This window comes from Grus americana, chromosome 1, assembly GCF_028858705.1.
Source record: "Grus americana isolate bGruAme1 chromosome 1, bGruAme1.mat, whole genome shotgun sequence".
NCBI classification, from domain to species: Eukaryota; Metazoa; Chordata; class Aves; order Gruiformes; family Gruidae; genus Grus; species Grus americana.
In genome coordinates, this window is record NC_072852.1 from 58046814 (window position 1) to 58069350 (window position 22537).

The window sequence follows — 22537 nt, forward strand, 5'->3', positions numbered from 1 at the left end:
GGGACACACACCTAACTGGTATCATAAAGTAGTTGATACCATGATACCTGCCCCCGTGCGGTGAACCACGGTGGCAGGATCACTGTGCAGCGCAGAAGAGTCCAAATCCTTAGAGCTGTCTCTTGGAGTGGTTACTCTGTCTCGCTCCAGCTGGCTGCCTTTGCAGGAGGATAGCACTGTTGACTGGCGCTTTCTGCAGCTGGCAGGTGGAAAAGATCATTTTCTCTTCCACAACTTTCTATCTCTGGGTTGAGAGGAAAAGGTAAAGCCAGTGTCTTTGAAATTCCCCACGTTGGAGCGTGATGATACCTTCAGCCAAACCATAGTTTCTTTAATTGTGCCTCTTTCACACTAATGAATAATTAACTGCTGTGTGCATGTGCACAGACGTGCTGGTCATGGGGATCTCTGCAGGGTCGTGGTGACCTGCAGATGATCACAGGGAGCTGTTTACCTCAGCACACAATCTTTTGGCCTTGCTTCCCATTTGTTATCTCTTTGGCCGCCAACTAACCAAAGCTAATGTCTCCATGACCCGCATCGGCAATAAGTGAACGTTGACCGCTCCTCAGCGTTCTCGAAGCAGGAGCGTGCAAACAGATTGAGGTGAGCTAGGTGTGAGTTTGCAGTGAGCCACCTCCCACGCTGACTCCCCCAAGGTATGCGCAAGGTGGCTCACAGGAGAGCAGCAGGCTATTTTTGTTTCCAGGGGTAACAGCTTTCCCACAAGAAGTTACCACGAAGAAGCCAACCCATCTTAGCTGGTTTGCATGCCCATCTTCGGCGCTGTACGCAAAAGCACGAACCTCAGCTTCCCAAAATTCAGCTGTGCATGTCATAGCCCCTACTCTGAGGCAAGCGCTCAATAAGACAGATCAATTTTCCTGCCTGTTGCAAGTTGAGCCATGCTGTGCTGGCCCCTGTGTGTTAGAAGAAAGACTCGCCCTCCTTTTGCTGTGGAACTGGTGCATTTTCAGGCATGCCTGTAATTCGCAGGGGAATACGGTTCATGGACCAGAGCTGATCCCTTGTCCTGTGTTTTCCCACAAGAGACCCCTCTGAGGCTGACACTTTGGAGCCTCTAGGGTCTATCTGCTTTTGACTATAAAATTGCAGTCTCTCGGAGGAGAAATCTCTGAAGTATTTTACCTTAAAAATTTTCAGCAGAAAGCTGGGGAAGTTGGCAACAGGTGGCTCGCTATTGTGTTCTCTCCCTCTTGTTTCTTGCCCCCTGCATCTTGCTGCCGTTACCCATCAAAGCATCAAGGCTGAGTCAGATGTAGAAAAGGAGATGAAAAACACAGGGTGATGCATTGCTGCCAGCCAAAATGACCCTTTCTATCTGCCCGTCCTGGAAAGCTGCGATAGCAGCTCAGAGGGCTGTGCTTCATGACTTCATCCCTCCCTGCTGAGGGGAGATGGGCGACATCATTATCAGCTGCTGGGGAGTCCTGACTCAGCGCCAGCAGTGGAAATGTCCTTGGATGTACGGATCCTCCTCTGCCCCAAGGGTGACTCGAACCTGCTGGGAAGGGAGGAAGGTGCTGGGAAGATGGAGGAAGAACTGGGAGGGGGGAGATGGGAATAAAGAGGTGCAAACTCAACCACTTCTCTGCGATGATGTCATGGCAACAAGGTACATCAACATGCTGTCAGGCAATCCGGGCAGGCTTTGAAGCTCTCCAGCTTTTTCCCGTTGCTGTGGGCTCGTGTCTGAGCCCCTGATAAAGCTGTTGGTTAATATTTAATGCCGGCATTGAAGTGCTAAGTGTGGCAAGTGCCCCACCTACTCCCCCTGCCTCTGCTGTCCAACAGGATGCTGAATCGGGACAAGGAGGAGGATTGTGAACTCCCCTAGCCCAGGGATGGGATTCCCAGTCAGAAGGGGGGCTTCAGCCTGTAGGGTCCCTGTCCTCATCTGGCTCTAGGGCATGGGAGGGAGGTTTCTTCCTCCCCCATCCAGCTCAGTGTGGAGCTGGTTTGGGGCACTGGAAGGAGGGGGGTCTCTGTCTTCCCTTGCTCTCCCACGGCTGGCTCTGGAATAAAGAAATCTGTGGCCCTGCTGTGGGAGCTGAGCCCAGCTCCTTTGATGCAAGTGGTTAGCACATGGGTTTTGTTGGTGGTTTTTTTTTTTGCTAAGCAATGACCTAATGATCCTGTGTTCCAGCTACAATCCCTCCTAGGCACCTTCTTTCCAAACCCTACGTCCGGACTGGATCCAGCAAACCTCTCAGAGGAAGACGCCGTGTTCCCTTCCCCGGGGAAGCCATCTGCTCCCCTCCGCCCGGCTCCTTCTGCAGGGCTTCGAGCTCGCCAGCCGGGCTGGAAAGCTCTCCTCCTCCTCCTCATCCTCCCCGCGCCCTGGCTCCCCTCGGCCATCTTGTTAGCGCAAGGCACGAGGAAGGGAATGCAGGGCTGGCTGAATCTGGGGCGGCTGATGGTGTCAGCCGGAGGCGGTTTCCAGGCAACTGTCGCGCCGTGGGACACGGCGAGTCGAGAACACTGGGAACGCTGCGTTCTCGCCGCGCCACCTGGGAGGGGGCTGAGCCCCGCACGGACAGAGCCAGCATGGGAGGGTGCGGAGAGGGCAGCACGAGTGAGAGGGTAGTGCAGGGATGTGGCAGAGGAGGGGGCTCCACCATACACCATCCTGCCCACTGCTCATCCTACCCTGTCTTGCTTGGACTGAGGATGTCCAAGCTGGCTGCTTGTACATCACGCAGCGAGGAAGAACTGCATGATGTACAGGATTTCATGTGCCCTCTGCATCCTTTGGGAAATTGAAACGAGGAAAAACATCACTCCGGACTCTGTACCCAAGCACCAAGGCTTGTTGCAGGTGGTCCCGTGCTCCTCTGTTCCTTAACAAATCCAAAGCTCTCTCCATACAAGTCACCAACTGTTTTTGCCCATGCAGCCCAGCTCTGTGTCCCTGGATATCACTGGAAAAGTGAATTTCTTGTAAAAATTGGCTGCCCTTCCCTTCCACAAGCTGCCAGTCCTCTCCAGTGCTTGGTAGGTCCCGCTGCCCATCCGTGCTGATGCCCAAGGCAGCAGGCAGCATCCCCACTGCTGCCTGCCCACCCACCTCCCCTGCCTGCTTCAGAGACCCTGGGAACATCCCTGCCCGTGAACTTCACCTGCCTGGCAGCCCTTTCTTACGCTGCCTGCCCAGCTTTTCCCCTCCCAGTGATGCTGATCCTCACATCACCTTCATTTTACCTAATTTGAATGGTTTTTGAAAGGGGAATTGAGTACAAGTGATTTTGAATAGATGGGAGAGGGTGATAACATTGCTCTGGCTGAGCAGCAGGAGAAATACTCTCCTGGATTACGAGCCTGCAGACACAATGGACATGGGGAATGGGTGCTGCAGAGGGGCAGAACCGCTTTAATGCGCTGAATACCAAGAAATGTTCTGCAGCCCTGTGGGGGTGACAGCACGGAGGGAAGGGATGGTGCAAGGGTTATCTGCAGCCATCTGTGTCCCCGAGCCAGTTTTGCGGCTATTGATTTGGAACTTGCCCTGTTCACGCTAACCTTGGCGGTGCCAGCTCACCCCTTATCAGTGCTGATAAACCCCACCGCAACCCCCGTCCTGTCCCGCTGCTGGCCCGGCGGTGCCGCCTCGTGAGGTGACAGATCTTTCTTCCCCCGGCTCTGCCCTTGCACCCGTTCCTTTTTTGCTGTGATGCTCTAAATCCAGGACACCTCACCCCTATTTTTGCACGGAGGCTGTGGCCACACCAACTCTCTTTTAGCCCCCGGGTGGGTGCCCACCCCTTGCTGAGCATCTCGGGCAAGGAAGGATGCGGCGCCAGCTGCAAACGCTTTTGCAAAGGAAATTTAAAGTTGGCCTCCTCTTTCTCCTGCTCTTGGCCCTCCTGGTGCACCTGGCGATGGATTTGGCTCTCCCCGCAGCCCGCGGGCCCTGCGGCTGCGATGCAAAAGCACCGAAAGCCTTGGGTGTCCCATCAGACAGCATCATGCTGGCCGGCCCCAAAAAGCTGAGCCTGCGAATCCTTCAGGATTTCAGCGGCAGCAACGGCTCCTTGGAGAAAAGCCCCCGGCTGCAGGGAGCGGGGCCGCACACAAGGGCTGGAGAGCTGGGGGTCCAGCGCCGGCACGGAGATGGAGATGCAGGGCGGACTGAGGGATCAAAGCTGGTGGCGCTCTTTGAGCATCCTCTTTACAACATCCCAGTCCCGGAGGTGACAGAGAAAGACAAACTGTTTGTCGTCAACCCCATGGAGAAGTTCAGCCTGCGCAGCAGCGGGAGTGACGAATGGTGAGCGAGTTCAGCCCTGGCTTGCTTTTGGGGCATCTGTGGGTTTCAGGGGAGAAGAAGCAGGGACCAAACACGTCGTTTCTCTGCATAGACCAGCATCCCACCCCAGAGGGTCTCCGATTGCTGAGCGCGCTCTTCTTGCGCCTCAAATCCTCTCTGAGCCCTGAATTTCTGGGCTGCTACCTGGGAGTCTGTAGCACAAGGCAAAGCCAAAGAAGGCTCTTGAATTATTCATAGTATTATGTAGGGTATCTTTTAGGTCATCTCCTCATCTCCTTTCCTTCCCCAATGCAGACTCTAGCCTTTGGTCTCTCTCTCTCTCTATATATATATATATGAGGAAGTCCCCACTCCAGATTTCCAACCAGTTTTATCCCCCTCTCCTGACATGTCGGAGATGCGAAGCCTACAACGTAGGTTATCTCTAACCATGAGACTGTTCCCGTCCTGCATTTCGCAGGACATCGCCTGACCTCTTTAGGCTTGGCTGTACGGTGAGCTCACCACTGCCGGCAGCCTATTTTTGTCACTGGACTACTAACCTCTAATTAGGAAGATATTAAAAGCTTTAGCATCGATAACACATAGCAGCTTCCTTACGGAAAGCACACCTTCCAAACATGGTGACTGCTAAAACTGGGAGAGAATAAAAGCTGGTTTAAGAGCTGATTTCCACAAATGGGCATTTGCCTTGTCTCTGAGGACCACCTTGCCTATGGATAACCATGAGAGATGGGTCTGGTTTGATGAAACTGGGGCACAGACTGCATTTTCCTAGAGAGATAGACATGGATTTGAGTTATAGATGCCCTGTGCTGGACTGTCCCATTGCAGTGCTGGTGGGCACTGGTGCAGAGAGGGGCAGGTACCCCCAGGAACCCCCCTTGAATGCTAGCAAACTGCAAATTTTCAGGAGGTGCAGAGACAGGGGTAGTGCTAACCCAAACTCATCCCCCCGCCCCAGGGAAATCAGGAGGGTGCGATAAACCTCTGCAAGAGCAACTGGATATTGAGGGTGGGAGTTCAGGTCGGTGCTGGGGATGACTGGGAAGACCCTGCTCTCCCACCTCTGTTTTACAGACACATGTATGTCCCCAGTGAGCATGTGGGTGTGTGTAGCCAGTTGTATTCCCAGGAGCTAATCCCTTGGGGAAATACGATGAGATGAGCTGCCTCGGCAGGGAAATAAAGGCACAGATGAGAGGAGCAGAATCAGCCTCGGGCTTTTCCATGGCAGATGCAAGGGAAGCCACCAAGCCCCCTTCGGCTGTGCCAGTGGGTCTCCTTGGCCACCGGCCATGGGTGGGACCTGCCAGGGTGCCAGGAGCCCCAAGGAAGGTGCATGGGGCAGGGGGTTTCGTCACCACCCAGGGCTTGTGCTGGGCTTCCCCCCGCCTTACCCTCCATGCACCAGCTCCCGGGAAGGGCCTCGGAACGTGGGACCTGTTCTGTCCCAACTAAACGCTGTTGTTGTTGTTGGGGTGGCGGTGGCTATCGGGCTGCAGGGTCAGCAGCAGTAAAGCCGAGACGCTCCTCCCGACAGGGAAGACGGCCTATGACACCTACCCCACCTGGCTCAAATTCCACGTTGGCATCAACCGCTACGAGCTGTACCCCCGCCGGGACCCCCTGATGCCCACCCTCCTCCGGGACTTGGCCACGCAGAGGATCGTCAGCTCAGGTACCACCTGCCTGTCTGCACCCATGCCCGCACCTCTGCCCCCCTGCCTGCTGCCTGCCCCCCTCATTCCCATGTGCCCCCTTCCAGTCCAGAAGTCCGGTGGGACCCAGCTCAAGCTCATCATGACGTTCCCGAATTATGGGCAGGCCCTCTTCAAGCCCATGAAGTGAGTAGAGCTGGGGACAACCCCATACCCCACCTGCACGGTCCCTTTAGGTGACGAGGAGCATCTGGAGGAGACCACAGAGGGAGAAATGCTTCATGCGCTGCCTGGCTTTGGCCCCCCCCACCCCAAAATTGGGGTGAACGGGATGGCCCCCCTTCCCCTTGCCTTCCCTGGTGGTGCTTGCGTCAGGCTGGGTGCAGCTAGTGATGAGGTAGTGACCTCCAGTGGTGGAAAGAAGAAGATAGTCCAGGAGGACCATGCAGTCCGTGAGGGCTTCCCAGCCCTTGGGTTAGGAGCAGGGGGTGCATGGGGGCCTAGCTGGGGGCGGCTTGGGGCCACACCACCCAGCCTGGAGCAACTGGAGGTGACTGGGTCTGGCCGCGTCTCTGGTGGCACCACTGACCAGGGCAAGGGCTGGTTTGGGGCCAAGCCTGCACTTGGGGTGACCCCATCCGTGGCCGTTGCCCCCACTTTCCCCTCTCCTCCCAGGCAGACCCGGGACCAGGAGACCCCCATTGACTTCTTCTACTTCTCAGACTTTGAGCGGCACAATGCAGAGATTGCAGCCTTCCACCTGGACAGGTGAGCACAAGCTTTGCATCCACCTCTGCCCTCGTGTGACAGCGAAGTGGCAGAGAAACTGCTCCTTCATCCCACCACTTCCTCCCCTTTGTGAGGGATACCTTCATCTCATGGCAGTTTTAGTAACTTGCTGTGAAAACCAGACAGGGTCAGCAAGAAATGGTTCCAAGTTCTGTGTTTCAGGATCCTGGATTTCCGGCGAATCCCCCCAGTTTCTGGCCGTTTGGTCAACATAACGAAGGAGATTCGTGACATCACCACGGACAAGAAACTGGCCAAGACTTTCTTCATCTCCCCAGGTGAGCTTTCATGCCGTCCATCCTCTCCTGTGGCCACTTGCGTGGAGCTCACCTGGAGTCGGCTGACCCTGCCCTGGGTCCCCCTGCGCTGGGGCAAACTGTCCCTTTGGGAACTGCTCCAGCTCCCCCCGAGTCCCCTGCCGCAGGGCTCTGGTCTTCAAGGAGGCCTTCTTGCCATTGCTTTGCTGGTGGCATGTGGCCACAGTGCATGGAGCATCCTCACCCGGCCGCCTGCCGGATCACCCCGCATGGGGGTAGCAGGCCAGCTTCCCTCCTGCTCTTCATCAATGTTTGCTTTGTCCTCACGGCCAGCGGGCAACGTCTGCTTCTATGGGGAGTGCTCCTACTACTGCTCCACCGAGCACGCGCTCTGCGGCAAGCCGGACCAGCTGGAGGGCTCCATGGCCGCCCTGTTGCCTGACAAGACCTTGGCCAAGCGCCACTCCTGGCGCAGCCCTTGGCGCCGCTCCTACCACAAGAGCAAGAAGGCTGAGTGAGCTGGGGCATGGGGTACATGGGGGGAACGGGGGGCGTGGGGGAGCAGAGCCATGGGACGGGATGGGGCTGCCCCATGGCCACTCTCACAGCCCTATCCCCTGCCCTGGCCTCTGCCTGCAGGTGGGAGCTGAACCCCAACTACTGCGCTCAGGTGCGAGAGACGCCGCCCTACGACAGGGGCCATCGCCTCCTTGACCTCATCGACATGACGGTCCTTGATTTCCTTATGGGTGAGCCCCGCTGCGCCGGCGCTGGGGCTGCAGGGGGCCTTCGGGACCGAGAGGCCCCAACGGCTCTGTGTCCCATGGTACCGCACCCTGTGAGGTCCTGGTGGACAACAAGCTCTCCCTGAGCCAGCAATGTGCCCTTGTGGCCAAGAAGGCCACTGGTATCCTGGGGTGCATTAAGAAGAGTGTGGCCAGCAGGTAGAGGGAGGTTGTCCTCCCCCTCTGCTCTGCCCTAGAGAGGTCACACCTGGAATATTGTGTCCAGTTCTGGGCTCCCCAGTTCAAGGACAGGAAACTACTGGGGAGAGTCCAGCGGAGGGCTGCGAGGACGATTAGGGGACTGGAGCATCTCTCGTATGAGGAAAGGCTGAGAGAACTGAGTCTGTTTAGCCTGGAGAAGAGAAGACTGAGAGGGGATCTCATCAACACTTATAAATATCTAAAGAGTGGGTGTCTAAAGGAAGGGGCCGGACTCTTCTCAAGTGGTGCCCAGTGACAGGACAAGGGGCAACGGGCACAAACTGGAACACAGGAAGTTCCATCTCAATACGAGGAAAAACTTCTTCACTTTGAGGGTGACCGAGCACTGGCACAGGCTGCCCAGAGAGGTTGTGGAGTCTCCTTCTCTGGAGATATTCAGAACCCACCTGGACGCCATCCTGTGCAACCTGCTCTGGGTGATCCTGCTCTAGCAGGGGGGGTTGGAGTAGATGATCTCCAGAGGTCCCTTCCAACCCCTACCAATCTGTGAATCTGTGAATCTATGAATCTGTCTGTTGGCCAAACCATTGCTCAGGCTGCAGAGAGCTGTGCTCTTACCCAAAACGAGAGCAAAGGTCTGTGCCCATACCCTGGGCAGAAGCCAAAGGACGAGAGATGCCATCCGGGAGATCCCAACTAAACACCCTGGGCATGGGAAGCACCTCCCAGCAAGCTCCCACGTGCAGCCCCTGGGGAGCCGGGGCCGGTGGTGCTGCTCCCCAGGGCTCATGCTGCCTCTCCCATCCCCAGGGCTGCTCCTTCCTCCCCGTGCTGTACTCCCGCCATCATCTGACTTGGAGAGCTTCCCGTCTCCTCGTCCCTGGCTGCCACAGCTGTGTCTTTGCCATTACTTCTGCTCCATTTGCTGCTGTTGTCCCTCTGTGGGGCTGCCGGGCTAAGGGGTCTGGATGCCCCGGGGGCTCTGCTTTGGTCCCCCGATGGCCATGGCCACCAGACCGGCACCTTAGAGGTGCCCCCAGCCCTTTTCCACAGGCTCTGGGTTTCGGTCTTGCACCAAGAGGATGCTCCATGTCCCTGCTCCCACCTCCTGGCCCACCAGCTGATGGCAAATTTGTTGCTCCACCACAGGCAACATGGACCGGCACCACTACGAGACCTTTGAGAAATTTGGGAACGACACTTTCCTGCTGCACCTGGACAACGGCCGCGGGTAAATTGGAGGGGGTGGGAAGCAATCCTGGCAAAGGAGTGAGGGGAGATGGCAGGTCTTGCTGAAACATGCCCCGCGTTTGGCTCTGAGCCGTGAGGCAATGCTGCCCTGATGCCCGCTGATGGGCTTCTCCCTCCCAGCTTCGGCACGCACTCGCGCGACGAACCGTCCATCCTGGCCCCCCTCCAGCAGTGTTGCAGGTAAGGGGCTCCCACTGCTTCCCCCTGGGAACAGCCATTGGGAAGAGTCACCCGGGTTGAGATTTCTCCCTCCTCACCTTCGTCAGCATCAAGAAGTCGACCTACCTGCGGCTGCAGCTGCTGGCCACCCAGCCCTACCGCCTGAGCGACCTGCTGCGGGAGGCGCTGGCCACCGACCCCCTGGCCCCCGTCCTGGCCGAACCTCACCTGCGGGCGCTGGACCGTCGCCTGGGGAAGGTGCTGGCGGTGGTGGGACGCTGCCTGGCCAGGGCGGCCAGCCCGGAGGAGGTGCTGGTGGATGATGTGGGGTCATGGGTCTGATGGGAAGCTCGGTACCCCGCTGGGTTGGGGCGTTTTGCCGAGGGCGATAAGGGCACCGGCGTGCAGCTCTGTCGGTTTTCAGCAGCGCTGGAGCCAGTGGTGCGATGCACCAGGAAAGCGGGCGGTAAGGATAGCCGGGATGGGGAGGGTATTTAAATAAAAAGGTTGGCCTAGTGGAGAAGACATGAGCTGAGATCTCCCCCACGGGGGCTGCTTCCCCAGCCCTGGCCTGTCCTTGTGTGCCTGGACGTGTCGCTTCAGCCCTCCAAAGCCTTTTAGGAAAGGGTAGGGATTTTTCCTGCCTTTCCCCAGCAAGAGCTTCCAAACTCAAGCAGTTGTCAAGCTCCTTCTTCCCCCACCCCTGCATGGCGATGCCCTGATGACCCCCAAAAAGAGAGCTGAGGCTCCGTACTGCTGGTGTGGGGAAACTGAGGCACGGGCTCCCAGCCATTTGCCACTTATCCCTGCCCCACTCTTCCCATGCCCACCTGAAAACCCCCACGGCTCCAGCATCGCCGCCTCCACTGCAGCACTGGGGGTACAGCAAGGGGTACAAGACCCACTCCTCCCCTCAGCATCCCCCCAAATCCCCTGGGAACCGCCACCAGCTCCCTCCCCACCTGAAAAAGGGGGCCCTTGGGAGGGAATGGATTGACCCAGGGCCATGCACCCTATTTAGTGCCTGGTGGCTCAGCACCCAGCTTATCCCCTGAGCCTCCCAGGGGGGTTAATCCGCGGCAGGGTTACGTCAGCCGGGGCAGGTGCCACCGCTACGGCCACCGCCAGCGTCCCCGGGATGGGGCACGGGGTTGGCGTCGGCATGGCTGGAGATAAAGGTGCCACCGGGGAGGAGAGATGTCCCCTGGCCTGGCCGGTCACCCGTGGAGCGATGGGAAGCCACAGAAAAGAGTGAAAAAGGGCGGCTGGCGCAGCAGGAGATGGAGCTGCCCTGGAAAAGCCAGGCAGAGATTTAGGCCAGAGTAAAAAATGGGCTCAAAAGGGAGGGGGAAAAAAAAAAAAAGGAGACAAAGAGGATCTGTCTGTGTTACACAACGGGGCCAGGGACTCTGAATTGGGGTTTGTTGCGTTGTGCCCCCCCCCTCGATGCCAGCAGCACGTCCTCCTGCCGCTGCTCCGGCTTGCACACCAAACCCTGGCATGGGGAGGAAAAGGTTTCAGGGCTGTTTTGCAACAGGTTACTCCCCTTCTGCCGGCTTCCTATTTTTTTAACCCTTTCTATAAATGCCTTTTTGCTGCCATACCCAAAGCCGGCAGGGCCATTCCCACCCCACGCCCCACAGACGCAGCCCCACAACTGTGTCCAGACACAGGCGGACGGTTCCGTTCCTCCCCCCCCCAAGCCCCCCCCCCCCAGGCAAATCTTTTTCCGAGGCATCATCAGATTTAGAAACCACGGCGTGGGAGGGTGGCTGTTTTCTCAGCCCGGCGAGTTTGCACAAGGTCCCGGCTGCACCATTGCCAGCTCGAGATCCCATGGGAGCAGCCTGTTTGGCTCACACCCCCATGTTGAGCCGGCCCGGCCGCCTATGGGGGTAGAGGGATGGTAACGGGGTAACGTGGTGTCTGAGGCCACGGGCCTGGGGAGCAGCAGAACCCGCCTGCCCGGTTGAGGCGGCGTGGGTGCCCGGGCGTCGAGCGGGGCTGCCCCCGCCGCAGGGACAGGTTTGGCCGCGCTGCCATGCCACGAGGTGCGTGGGGGTGCCGGGTATTTCCTACCCCACCGGGGCTGGCAAACCGTCCGCCCCAGCAAAACCCAGCACCTGGGAGCCCCTCCGTTTTGGGCAGCATCACCCACGGGACCTGCCCGGGGGCCTGCCCTTGCCTAGCAGTGTGGGCTGCCTGCGGCCCTTGGTGGGCATGGGAGGGGGCGGGGGGACACCTGGGGCTGAGGCATTTGGGGACCAGCTCTCCTGGGCAGCTGGGGGGCAGGGATGGGTGCCCCCATCGCTACCCCAAAAATAATAATGATGATCATAAAATTATCCAAATAAAATAAAACATCATAATACTAATGCTAATGCTAATACTAATACTAATAAAAAGGGGATACCGAAGAGGCCCCGGGGGGGGGGGGGGGGTGCGGCCCCCCCCGCGGAAGCGGCGGCAGTCCCGGCGGTCGCGCGCGCGCGGTGCAGCGGGGCGGGCCGGCGGCGGCAGCGGCGGGGGGGGGGGGGGGGGTAGGCGGGGGCCGGGGCCGCCTTCCCCTGCAAAACAAAAGGGAGCAGAGCGGCGACGGCAGCCGGGAGGGACGGTGGGGGTTCTTCTTCTGTTTTGCTCGTCGCGTGTTGCCGGTGGGTTTGCGTGGGGCGGGCAGGGGAAGGCACGGAGGGTTTTGGGGGGCGGGGAGTTGCGGGCGGGTTGACTCGTACCGGGGCCGGGGGCAGCCGGGTCCGGCGGGTGCTGGGCCGGGGGGGTGTAGAGGGTCCGGCGGGGCAGTGGCTCCGCGCGCGGGTGGGTACACGCGTGGGTGGCCCGTGGGAGGGGAAGGAAAAAGAAAAGGAAAGGAAAAGGAAAGGGGTTTACAACCCTATAAGGGGAGGCGGCCGCGCCAGTGGCGGGGCGGGCGGCTTCCTCCCGGCCCCTCCCGGTCGTGCCCCGCCAGTGCCCCTCGGTGGGCTCGGAGCACCCCCAGCCGCACCGGGCACCCCATGGCCGCCTGCACGGGAGGGGGTTTCGGTGTGTGCCGGGACCCCAGCTGCAGGGGTGGGTCCCCCGTGAGTGGTGTCTCTCCAGGTGGGTCCCCTCCCACTGACGGTCTCCTCTCTCCCTGCCCCTCCAGGTGGACTGTGACCCCCCCAGGTGACCTGTGACACCCCCACCCCCCTGTGCCACCGCCATGTCCCGCCGCAGCCAGCGCCTTGTCACCACGCGCTATTACCCCGGGGATGACGATGCCATGACCAGCAGCAGCTCCCTGCTGGGGGGCCAGCAGCTCCCCTTCAAGGAGAGCAGTGGCAGGTTAGTGGGGTGCAGGGGTGGGGGGATCCCCCTTCCCAAATGTGGCTGGGGTGCTCCATCCCACATCATGGACTGGGCACCTTTCTGGGGAGGGTGGGGGGGCATCAGGGCAGCGTGCAGAAGGGAGAACGGTGGTGAGCTCGCTGTGTTTTGGTATGGCTGTCCGCGCTCCGGCAAAAGCCCTGTGCTCCCCACCCCTGGGACCTCCCTGCGCCAGCACGGGAGGCAGCCATGGGCGGCTCGGGGTGGCTGTGTGCTTCTTCCCAGCTGCGGCCGCCTCCGGCTTGATGGCGGGAGGGAGGTGTGCTGCAAGTGCCGGGCCGGAAAACCGCAGCGGTGTGAGCGGAAGTGGTGCCGGCAGCTGCCTAGAGATGGGCGGGAGGGCCTTTCGCAAAGCAGCGGTTGCACCCCCTGAAACCTGCCACCATCCAGTGTGTGTGTGTGTGGGGGGGTGTGTGAAGGGAAGTGATGCTGGCCAAGGGATTAGGGTGAATTCCCCATTTCTCCCCCACAAGTGCACCATGTCCCCCTATTCCATAACCACACATGGCTGACGAGCCCGTTCTCGCCCCTGGCAGGACAATCAGGAGGAAATCAAGCAGCACGAAGCGCCTCTCTCCCTCCCCCAGCACCCAAACCTCCTACTACAGCGAGTCCATGATGAGCGAGTCATACCTGGGGGGCAGCCGGGGCCTCGCCGCCCTGGGCAGCTCCATGCTGGACGATGCCCTGGACAGCAGCACGTACTGGGGTGAGCCCTCCCTCCTGTGGTGGCCAGGGACCTCCCTGGGCACTGGAAGGGTGTCGGGGCAACCCCCTGGACTGGTTGACTGGGTTGCCCCCTGTGGGGTTGGCGGTGGGTGGTTTCTCAGGGGGGGCTTTGTGTTGTGGGTTCAGGTGGGGAGCTCTCCACCAGGAGGAGAAGAGGCACAGGGGACACCGAGTCCAGTAAGATCAACGGGCTGCTGGAGAGCAAGACGTACGACACCTACGCCTCTTCGTCTGGGTACTCCTCGGAAGATGACTACACTGGTAGGGATGCACCAGCCTCTCTGTGGTGACAGCGATGCTGGGGGAGATGTCCCTAAGGGTGTCTGACAGCTCCCCCAGCATGCCACCCCCTGGGCAAACCCTTTGCCCTGCGTGACACACAGGGATGCAGGCACTGTTTGGTGACTTACTGTCTCGCTTCTTTCTTTCCAGGTCGCTTATACTCAGGCCAGAGTAGCTCCGGGTCAGGGCTCAGGACCGCAGCCTCCCGCGTGGGCTCCTTCCTCTGGCAGGTGCTCACCTCCCCGGGTGAGTGGAGGGTTGGGGAGGGGGGTTCTAGCAGCATCTTTCTTCCCTGCCAGCACCTCCACGCCCCACGTGCCGTGTGTGCTGTTCCCTGATCGGTGGAGGGGTTTTATCCCCCTGTGGGAGCATCCTCAGGGACGGAAGGGACATCCCTGCTGCGACCTCGCCTGAGGCTTGGTTTCTCTCCCGGCAGTTTGGTTCGTGCGGTGGCTGTTCTCAGGGCTGGCAGCTGCCTGGCACCGCCTCACCGGCACGGCTCCCCACCTGGGCAGCGTCCCCTTCTCCAGGTGAGCATGGTGGTGGGACACTGGGATGGGGGAGACATGGGGAAAACCCACAGGACCCTGGAGACAGGGTGCCCTACAGAGCCCGGCACGCATGGGGTGGGTGTCTTGTGCCAAAGTCTGGCTGGGCTTTGCTTTCCCTCTGGCCCCCATCCAGAGGAGCACTGCAGTGGGGGAAGGTGGCTGCTGTCCTACAGGCGCCTCTTTCTTCTCCTCGCTCCAGGCGCTACCCATGGCTGAAGAGGTCCCTGCTCCTGCTGCTGCTCCTCCTGCTCCTCGCTGCTGCTGCCTATGGTGAGTCGGCCTGGCTCGATCTATTGCCCAGAGATCTGGGGCAGTGCAGAGCGTCCCACTGCTGTACCTGGGGGATGGGATGGCCCTGAGATCTAGTGCTCATGGTTCCTGGTACCCTGGTGCATCCGCACCCCTCCACTGGGACCTCCTGGCAACCCCAAACGATGCTGATGGCTGAACCTCGGCACGTCCACCCTATCCCCTGCTGTGGTCCATTACCAGCCCGCTGTTTTAACTGTCTTGTTCCCCTGTGTGCCCAGGAGCTTGGTACTTCTACCCTTACGGGCTGTCGACGCTCAGCCTCCCCGCATTCCCGTGGTGGGGAGCTGGAAAGGATTCCTCCTCTGACGTGCCTGAGGCAGGGGACCTGACTGCGCTGGACCAGGTAAGCCTTGGGGAAGGTGCAGTGGTGGCCCAGGTGGTGTGGGTGCCTCGCAGGGAGAGCTGGGACAGTATGGTCCATGGCTGAAGGAGCCCTTCCAGGGGATGAGGAAGTGGTGGAGGATGGGGTAAAGGTGGCTGCATGCTGGTGGAAATGGTGGATGTGGCCATCTCACCCTCAGGGTGTCCCAGGGATGGAGCATGGGGAACATCTGCCCTCTCCTGGGAAGCAGCAGATGAATGAGATGCCACTGACCCTGGGGACTGGGTGGCATGGGTCCCTTTTCACAGGGGTCCCTGTGGAGCAGACAGCCCTTCTGGGGGTCTGCACCTCCCCGGGGGGCTGCACCATGCCCTGCCTTTGCCACCACAGGGGCTGCGGGGGGAGCACCGGCTCCTGGCTCGCTTCCAGGCCCTGGAGAAGCGCTTTGAGGCACTGGAGGCCGAGATGTCACAGTGGGAGCTGCGACGGGGAGCGGCAGCGGTGGCAGCAGGGGGAGAGACACCCCCGGGGGACGTTCTGGCACTGCTGGAGGGGCTGGTGAGCCGCCGGGACACAGGGCTGAAGGAGCACCTCCACACCGACATGACCAGCCACCTCCAGGTGAGGGGTGGGGGGACACTTGGGGAGATGGGGGCATGCAGGGCCGGGCTCTGATGTCCCCCTCCCCCGTTCCTCACCCTGCAGGGCGAGCTGGATGCCTTCCGAGCTCAGGTGCAGAAGGATTTAGACGGGCACCTAGGGAAGATGGCACAAGTCTCTCAGGTAAGGGGCTGAGCGTGCGGTGGTACCCGGGCAGGATGTCCTCGCTGCCGGCATCGCAAGTCTCACCCCTTCCCCTTCTCCTGGCAGGAGATGGAGACACGCTTGCTAGAGCTGAACGCGGAGTGGCAGAGGTAACGCTGGCTGTCCGGGCAGAGCCACCGCTCTGTTAGGCGCAGGCAGATGGCAGGGGGAAATCCCCACAGCGAGGCTTAGGAGAGGTTTCCAGGTCTGGTTTGCTCGGGGCAAAGGAGAGGTTGAGAAGTACAATCTTGATTGGAAAGGAGGGATGGATACGTGGGTGTGTTGACAAGAAAGTGCCCTGGCTGGCAGCGGGTGATTGCAGCAAGTGACCTTTGCCACCATCGTTTTGCATCACCATGAGGAACGTGGCCCTTCAGCTGAGGGGCGAGCTGGGGATGCTTTTCCATGGGATGCAGTAGACGAGGTCATTGCCAGAGGAATTAAAACCGTTTGGGGCTGGAGATGGGGTGGGGCATAGGCAATGGGGGCTGAACCTCTTCCCCCAGTTTGTAGAGGGGAGCTGGAACTGTTGGCACACAATTTTGTTGCGTTTCTGTCGGTGCAGCTCGGTGCAGGAGGGCCTGCGAGGGAGCTTCCAGCAGGAGGTGGGCAAGCTGGAGCAGGAGGTGGCAGCGCTGAGGAGGGAGCTCGCCGGCCTCAAGTCAGACCAGGAGGTGATGGGGAAGCATGTGGAGGGAATGCTGGAGCAGCTGAAGGCGGTGCGGGCTGACGTGAGTCCCCGGTCCCCACCCTGTTTGGCAGAGGGAGGTGCGAGGGTCTGTGCCCTGGGGCTGAGCTCTGTCCCCACCGTTTCAGGTGGAAGCGCAGTTCCCAGCATGGATCAGTCGGTTCCTGTCGCAGTCCCAGCGGGACGGTGCCGCTGGCCTCGTCCTCCAGCGGGAAGACTTGCAAGCAGAGCTCCAGGCCCTGGAGCGCAAGATCCTGGCCAAAGTCTTGGAGGACCGGAGGCTGTCGGCAAGGGATGCTCCAGGCGGTATCGGAGTGGCCCTGCAGCAAGGGGGAAGTGCGGGGGTGACGGAGGAGGTGAGCGCTGGCCTGAGCCCCAGGGACACAATGGTGACCACAGGGGTGGGATCGGGGGCTGTGCCCCGTTCTGTGTGTGCAGGGGGGGCTGGCACACATGCCTGGCAGATGGCAAAGCACGGGACAGCCATTACAGCTGGGACATTGGTCCTGGGCTCACATCCCACCTGGCAAGAGCATCCCTGAAACTTCTCCATCCCTTCTCTGCCGCCATCCTCCCCTGGCTGTGCCAGTGCCCTGCCCTGGAAGGGGTCACAGACGGCGATGTCCACATGCCTGCAAGGCTCTTGCTGTCTTAAAATCCAAGTTTCTGCTTGGGCATCTTTCACCCATACGGCAGGGCAGGTGCCAGCGAGGTTTCCACGGGTTGAGCATCTTGCTTCCTCCTGTCCTTCAGCAGTGCCACTGAGTCATTTGGACAAAGCATTTCAGCAGAATGACACCAAGGGAAAAAATGAGCCTGCTTGCTTTGGAAAGAGTTGTTGGCAATTCCCTGCAGAGGTAGTGGAGGGAGGGATCAAACTGGGATTAGCAGTCCCTGCAGTCTGCACAAGCTTCATGCACGCCATAGAGTTTAGACCCACAGCGGTGCTGCAGGATCGCAGCTCCTGGGTTTGGGTTTGGCTCTAGAAGGATGCTCTGGCAGGCATCCCCTTTTCCACAAGGGGGGAGCTCCCATCAATCCTGCGGGATGGGGCAGGAGGGACCAGCAGACAATGCTGGGGAGTAGTGAGTGGGCTGTCAGGTTCTGTCTGGTACCCGCTGGGGGATACCCTTCCTCCCCTGGGGCCAGCCCCTCTTTTGGGATAGGGATGGGTGAGCCCAGTGTGCCTGGGAGCTGCCCCTTCACTGCACAGCTCCTCTCGTCTGAGATATTTTTAGCAACCTCTAATGAGGCTTCCCAGCCAAACGCGTGTCCTCTCCTTTTTGCCACGGTGATTCATCCCCGGCTGTTTTGTGGGAAGGTCCTTGCGCCCTCTCCGCCCCCGCAGGGTGGAGGCGGGTGGGGGGCAGGATGCCCGCCCTGGCCCTTCACCCTTCTCACGTTCTCTGCTCCCGCCGCAGCAAGTGCATCTCATCGTGGGCCAGGCCCTGAAGCGCTACAGCGAGGATCGCGTGGGGATGGTTGACTACGCCCTGGAGTCAGCGGGTAGGTGCTGGGGGGCTCTCGCCTACCCGGGATGAGTCAGCCATCCTGGGCAGGGGACCGCAGGGTGCTGGCATGCAGCTTACCTTCTGCCCTCCCCTCTCCGGCCCAGGGGCCAGCGTCATCAACACCCGCTGCTCAGAGACCTACGAGACACGGACGGCGCTGCTGAGCTTGTTCGGCATCCCCCTGTGGTACCACTCGCAGTCCCCCCGTGTCATCCTGCAGGTGGGCACCCTCAGGATGAGACCCCACTGAGGGGGGGCCGGGCTGGTTCTCACTTGGGCTTGGTGGGTTTTATTGGGTTCTCGTTGTCGCTCCAAGCAAGCAGCCAGGCTGATGTTGGGGAGAGAAAAATGGCACTGATAGCGATAACATTGCTGGTGTCTCGCTCCCACGCTCATAGCCAGATGTCAACCCCGGGAACTGCTGGGCGTTTCGTGGGTCCCAGGGCTTTGCCGTCATCCGCCTCTCCAGCATCATCCACCCCACGGCCGTGACTCTGGAGCACATCCCGAAAGCCCTCTCGCCCCAGGGGACCATCCCCAGCGCCCCCAAGGACTTTGCTGTCTATGTGAGTGCTGTCGCCTGGACCTGAGGGAGTAGCGGGGGGACGTGGTGGGAGGGTGCCATGGTGGAGGGGAGGGCTAGTGAGCCCCATACATGGCTGTGGGGTGCTCTGGGAGGTGGGTGTTATCCTGAAGAGGAGGAAGAATCAGTATTGGAGGAGGGAGAGGGAGTACCAGGCTTTAGGAAGGGTTTTGAGGGACACTGTGAGAGAAGGGATTGAGTAGGTGTAACTCTTGGTCTTCCCCCTCCCAATCCTTCCCCACTGGCCCCTGTCCCCACTTGTCTGTTTTGGTCTGGAAGAGCAGGAGTGGGGGCCAAGCGTGCTTGCATCTCCCTCTTCCACCCTGGGTGTGCTCATCACCTCCGGTTCTCCCTCTCTGACCACCCCTGGTTCTCCTTTTCTGCCTCCCTGCCCCCTCTTAGGGCCTGAAGGAGGAGGGAGAGGAGGAGGGCCTTCTCCTGGGGCAGTTCACCTACAACCATGACGGTGACCCCATCCAAACATTTTACTTGGAGGTAAGTGCTTTGCCCTCAGAGCACCCAACCCCGAGAAGAAAACGGGGCTCCTGGGGTCTCTGAGCCCTCAAGAGCTCTCGAAGGCTCAGGTTTTTCCTTCCTCCTCTCCCCAAGGGTGATGGCGTGAGCACGTACCAGCTGGTAGAGCTGCGGGTGCTGAGCAATTGGGGCCACCCCGAATACACCTGCATCTACCGCTTCCGCGTGCACGGGGAGCTGGCGCACTGACCCCCGGCTCCCGCGCGGGACGAGAATGCTGCCGGGCCGACAGCAGGAGGGAAATCGTCCGGTTTGCCGCTTCGCACGTAGAAATCCTGGGATGCACCAGCAGCCGCCCCGGAAGGAGAAGAGCTGGTGTTTAAGGGGTGAGGCTTTCACTATTCCAAGGACCTGGGTGGTGAGGCAAGAGTGTCCCACGTGGATCCTAGCGCAGCCTGGCTTGTTTTCAGTGCGTGTCGGACATTTTAACTTTTTAAGCTAATTTTTTATCGGGTCTGCACAGCCCCTTGTCCCCGTTGCCCTGTTTCTCTCTGATGGTGTGCCTAGCATTGCTGGGGCTTGGGAAGGGGGTATGTAATTTTGCGATGTGCTTCACGCGGGCTTGGGCGTGATACAGCGTACGGGACCGCAGTGACCGGCTCAGTGCTGCCGGAATAGGTGAGAGCCACCGGTCACGGCCACCGAGTCTCTCCCCTCCACACAGGGTCATTTCTCCTGCCTTGGTGTTGGTTTAGGTAAAGATCTCTAGACCTCTGATGCTGGGCTGGCAGAGGGGAAATAAGACAGTATTAATGAAGTATTAACATAAAACTAACGGTTTGGGGCAGCAGGAGGGGAGAAATTCAGCACACGTTGGTGGCAGAGCCTGCCCTGGTGTTGCCGTCCATCTGCTCGAGCCCTCCTGCCGCTGGTGGCTGTGTTGGGTCTTGGCGATGCTGTTGGCCTGCCCCGGCTGGCCGGCTCCCCGGTGTTAAGCTTGACAATGCTATTGAAAACTGTCGCCTGCTTCCCCTTTTGGGTTTGTTCTGTGGTTTTTGTTTGTTGGTTTTGTTTTGTTTTTTTAAGGGGGGGGCAGGGAGGGGGGTTATTTTCCAGTTGGGGTGTTGGGGATTTTTTTTTTTTTTTGTAGTAACAAAGGAAAAAATATTTTTTCCATGCAATTTCTACTTAACCAGAGAATGTTACGTGGTGCCGCTCAAGTGAGTGGCTTAGATGCAGAGAGGACTAGAGCTTTGTTTAGTAGGAGAATAGCGCGTGCAGTAGGATAAGCTAGAATAAGATAAGCAGAGCTGTTTAAAATAAGGGTCATCAGTGGCTTGGTAGCTGGACCTGGGAAACAAGGTTCTCTTTGGACTGCTGCTTGCTGGGGTGCCGGAGGCACTTCTGCCCGCCTTGCTGTGAGACGGCAACACGTGACTGCGGCCTCTGGCTCATGGCCACATCTGTATATAGGCGATTGCAGCGAGCAGGAGCCGCTGCCCTGGTGCTCGGCATGACTCTCTGTGCCTCCGTGGGCTCTTTGGGTGGGAGACAGGGCAGAGGGGAGACCACCTTTCCCAGGGGTTGTGGGTGCCAGCACACCGCTTCACCCCGGGGGGCAGCAGGGCCTCCTGGCACCTGCGGTGCTCAGGGCCGCCTCCGTCACCTCCCATGGCAAATATCTGCCATGGGCTGATCTGCTTTCCTTTGGAAGGGTTCCCTTTCCCTCCTGCCTTCTCCTCGCTAGCATGGCTCAGCAGGCATGTAAATCCTGCCTGCACCCATCACGCGATGGAGGGGACCTGTGGCGGGGGACCACAGGAAGGATGCGTGGGGACCTTCCCCGGGCTGAGGAGTGCCAGGGCCATCTGGCCACTGCACCTCCTGGCTGCCTGCAGCACACTTAGTTTAGCTTATGTTCTTGGATGGTGTTTATAACCTCCATGTTTGTCTTGCATTTTGTTGAAAGAAAAGCTAAGGGGCTCCTGTTTAGTGTTTCAGCCCTGTCTGATGCTGGCGTTGTCTTCCCCCAGCACTGTGAGCGCTGGGGGAGCACCACAAATTCCCACTCTGGTCTCTGCTTGAAGCTCTGTAGGATGAGGGGCGTAGAGGAGAGGAAGGGGCTGAAGAAGTGTCTCCTTTCAGCACACCCTGATGTGTGCTGGGCAGAGCCCAAAGGGAGGGGGATGATGGCAGCACAGCCCTTCTGGAGGGGGTCTCCTCCAAGCAAGAGCACAGCCCCTTCTCCATCGGGTTAAAATTACCCCATGGAGCCTCCTTGCAGAGCTGGGAGGCCCTGCTGCCGGGAGAAAGCAGACCCGCAGCCAGATCCAGTGACGATAAATTCTCTCCTATATTGAGCGTAGTCTTAATTCTTGGCATCCGCAGCCAAAGTTATTTTAAACTTGTCTACAGCTGCCTGCTTGCTTTGGAGTCATGTCCGTGAGTGCCCTGCACACAGAGTTGTGCTTTTCTGAATGCCTAGACCTGTCCTGGGCTTGGTAGAACAGCTCCTGTATTTAATTGAATGATAAAGAGAGCAGAGATCAACCCCCTTCCCCAGGGGTTCTTTGGCTGCTGGAGCAAATGGCATAACCATGAGGCTGGAAAACCCCTTTTCAACCCCTGGTCTGTGGGTTAGGCCATCAGGGTGGATGATCTCTTGCTAAATGAGGTGTGCTGGTGAGAAAGGGGGAGCTCTTTCCCCAAGAAGGGAGTTGGAGGAGGGTCTCTGCTCCTTCTGTGGGGGTGTTAACCACTAGTTCTGGGGCAGGGAGCATTTGGTTTTACAGGGTGAGCTTGCACTGTCCTTTGGAGATGAAAGTCTCTGCTGTTGTGGGTAAAACCCCTTGGAGATGAGAGGTCACCCAGGGGGTTTATGCTTTTCTCTAGAGGGTAGTGCTAGTTTCAGAGGCCTTACATGAGGATCTCCAAGAAGACATGCTTAGGTTATGTGTGGTTTTTCATCTCCCAAATTCTGCAGCAGTACCAGCTGCCCAGCGCCAGCAGCAGCTCGCAGTATTGCTGTAGTGCTTTCTCAAGCTGCAAAGGAAGAGAGGGCACATAAAACTGCTGCTTCAGCACGGTGCATCGCTGCCCAGAGGTATTTAATCCTTGTGCTGATGCAGAAGATGAGCCTGGTGAGGCAGGAGAAATGCAAAACAGCTGTCAGAGCAGATTTCCCTTATTTACTCCCTTTCCCTCCTCTATTCTCTCTTCTCCTCAGTTTGCTCTACACACGTGTTAAGAATTAGCCCTGCAGAAACAGATGGTTACAGGCAGGAGACGAGTTTGTATTTGATGCTGTAGCCTGTTGCAAATGCTGCACTGTTTTGTTCATTTTATTTTTTAATCAACAGACTGTAATTTATGCCTATGCAAGAAAAAAAAAAAGACCAAGACAAATAAATTATGTCAAAACTGCTGTGAGTTTTTTGGGTGTTTTGCAGATGAGTTTGCTGGTGGGAACAATGCACAGCTAATAGATAGCTCTTCTTAAGTATTCTCATAGCAAATCCTTATGTTCCAGCCTGACATACTAACTCTAAGGTCAGCAGTTTTCACCT

The 22537-nt window shown here is 58.9% G+C and overlaps 2 protein-coding genes across 7 annotated transcripts; both read left to right on the forward strand.

Annotated features, from left to right (window-relative positions):
- The first annotated feature begins 3809 nt into the window (after positions 1-3809).
- Positions 3810-9694, forward strand: LOC129214526 (extracellular serine/threonine protein kinase FAM20C-like). The gene is made up of 10 exons (XM_054846334.1): positions 3810-4288; positions 5794-5969; positions 6057-6135; positions 6625-6717; positions 6901-7016; positions 7329-7509; positions 7635-7744; positions 9092-9173; positions 9314-9373; positions 9460-9694. The coding sequence occupies exons 1-10, from the start codon at positions 3810-3812 to the stop codon at positions 9692-9694; spliced, it is 1611 nt and encodes a 536-aa protein (XP_054702309.1).
- Positions 9695-11889: 2195 nt separating this feature from the next.
- Positions 11890-22395, forward strand: SUN2 (Sad1 and UNC84 domain containing 2). 6 transcript variants are annotated; one of them, XM_054818369.1, is made up of 18 exons: positions 11890-11966; positions 12495-12673; positions 13252-13424; positions 13571-13705; positions 13877-13972; positions 14163-14256; positions 14477-14547; positions 14808-14932; positions 15302-15532; positions 15617-15694; positions 15782-15825; positions 16281-16446; positions 16532-16759; positions 17825-17909; positions 18019-18134; positions 18313-18480; positions 18900-18992; positions 19107-22395. In XM_054818369.1, exons 2-18 carry the CDS (start codon positions 12552-12554, stop codon positions 19218-19220), a joined length of 2139 nt encoding a protein of 712 aa, XP_054674344.1. In that variant the 5' UTR covers positions 11890-11966; positions 12495-12551; the 3' UTR covers positions 19221-22395. The 6 variants fall into 6 exon arrangements, 4 of the variants coding, with proteins under 4 accessions (XP_054674344.1, XP_054674324.1, XP_054674354.1 ...); XM_054818349.1 differs by having other exon boundaries at positions 13877-13967; positions 14155-14256; XM_054818379.1 differs by having other exon boundaries at positions 11891-12006.
- The last annotated feature ends 142 nt before the right edge of the window (positions 22396-22537 follow it).

Coding starts and splice junctions, on each gene's coding strand:
- SUN2 (XM_054818349.1), top strand. CDS start 12,552: ATGTCCCGCCGCAGCCAGCGCCTTGTCACCACGCGCTATTACCCCGGG. Junction 13,425..13,570: donor GGACAGCAGCACGTACTGGG/GTGAGCCCTCCC, acceptor TTGTGGGTTCAG/GTGGGGAGCTCTCCACCAGG. Junction 16,760..17,824: donor GTGCGGGGGTGACGGAGGAG/GTGAGCGCTGGC, acceptor CTCCCGCCGCAG/CAAGTGCATCTCATCGTGGG.
- LOC129214526 (XM_054846334.1), top strand. CDS start 3,810: ATGCGGCGCCAGCTGCAAACGCTTTTGCAAAGGAAATTTAAAGTTGGC. Junction 6,718..6,900: donor GCAGCCTTCCACCTGGACAG/GTGAGCACAAGC, acceptor TCTGTGTTTCAG/GATCCTGGATTTCCGGCGAA. Junction 7,745..9,091: donor GGTCCTTGATTTCCTTATGG/GTGAGCCCCGCT, acceptor GCTCCACCACAG/GCAACATGGACCGGCACCAC.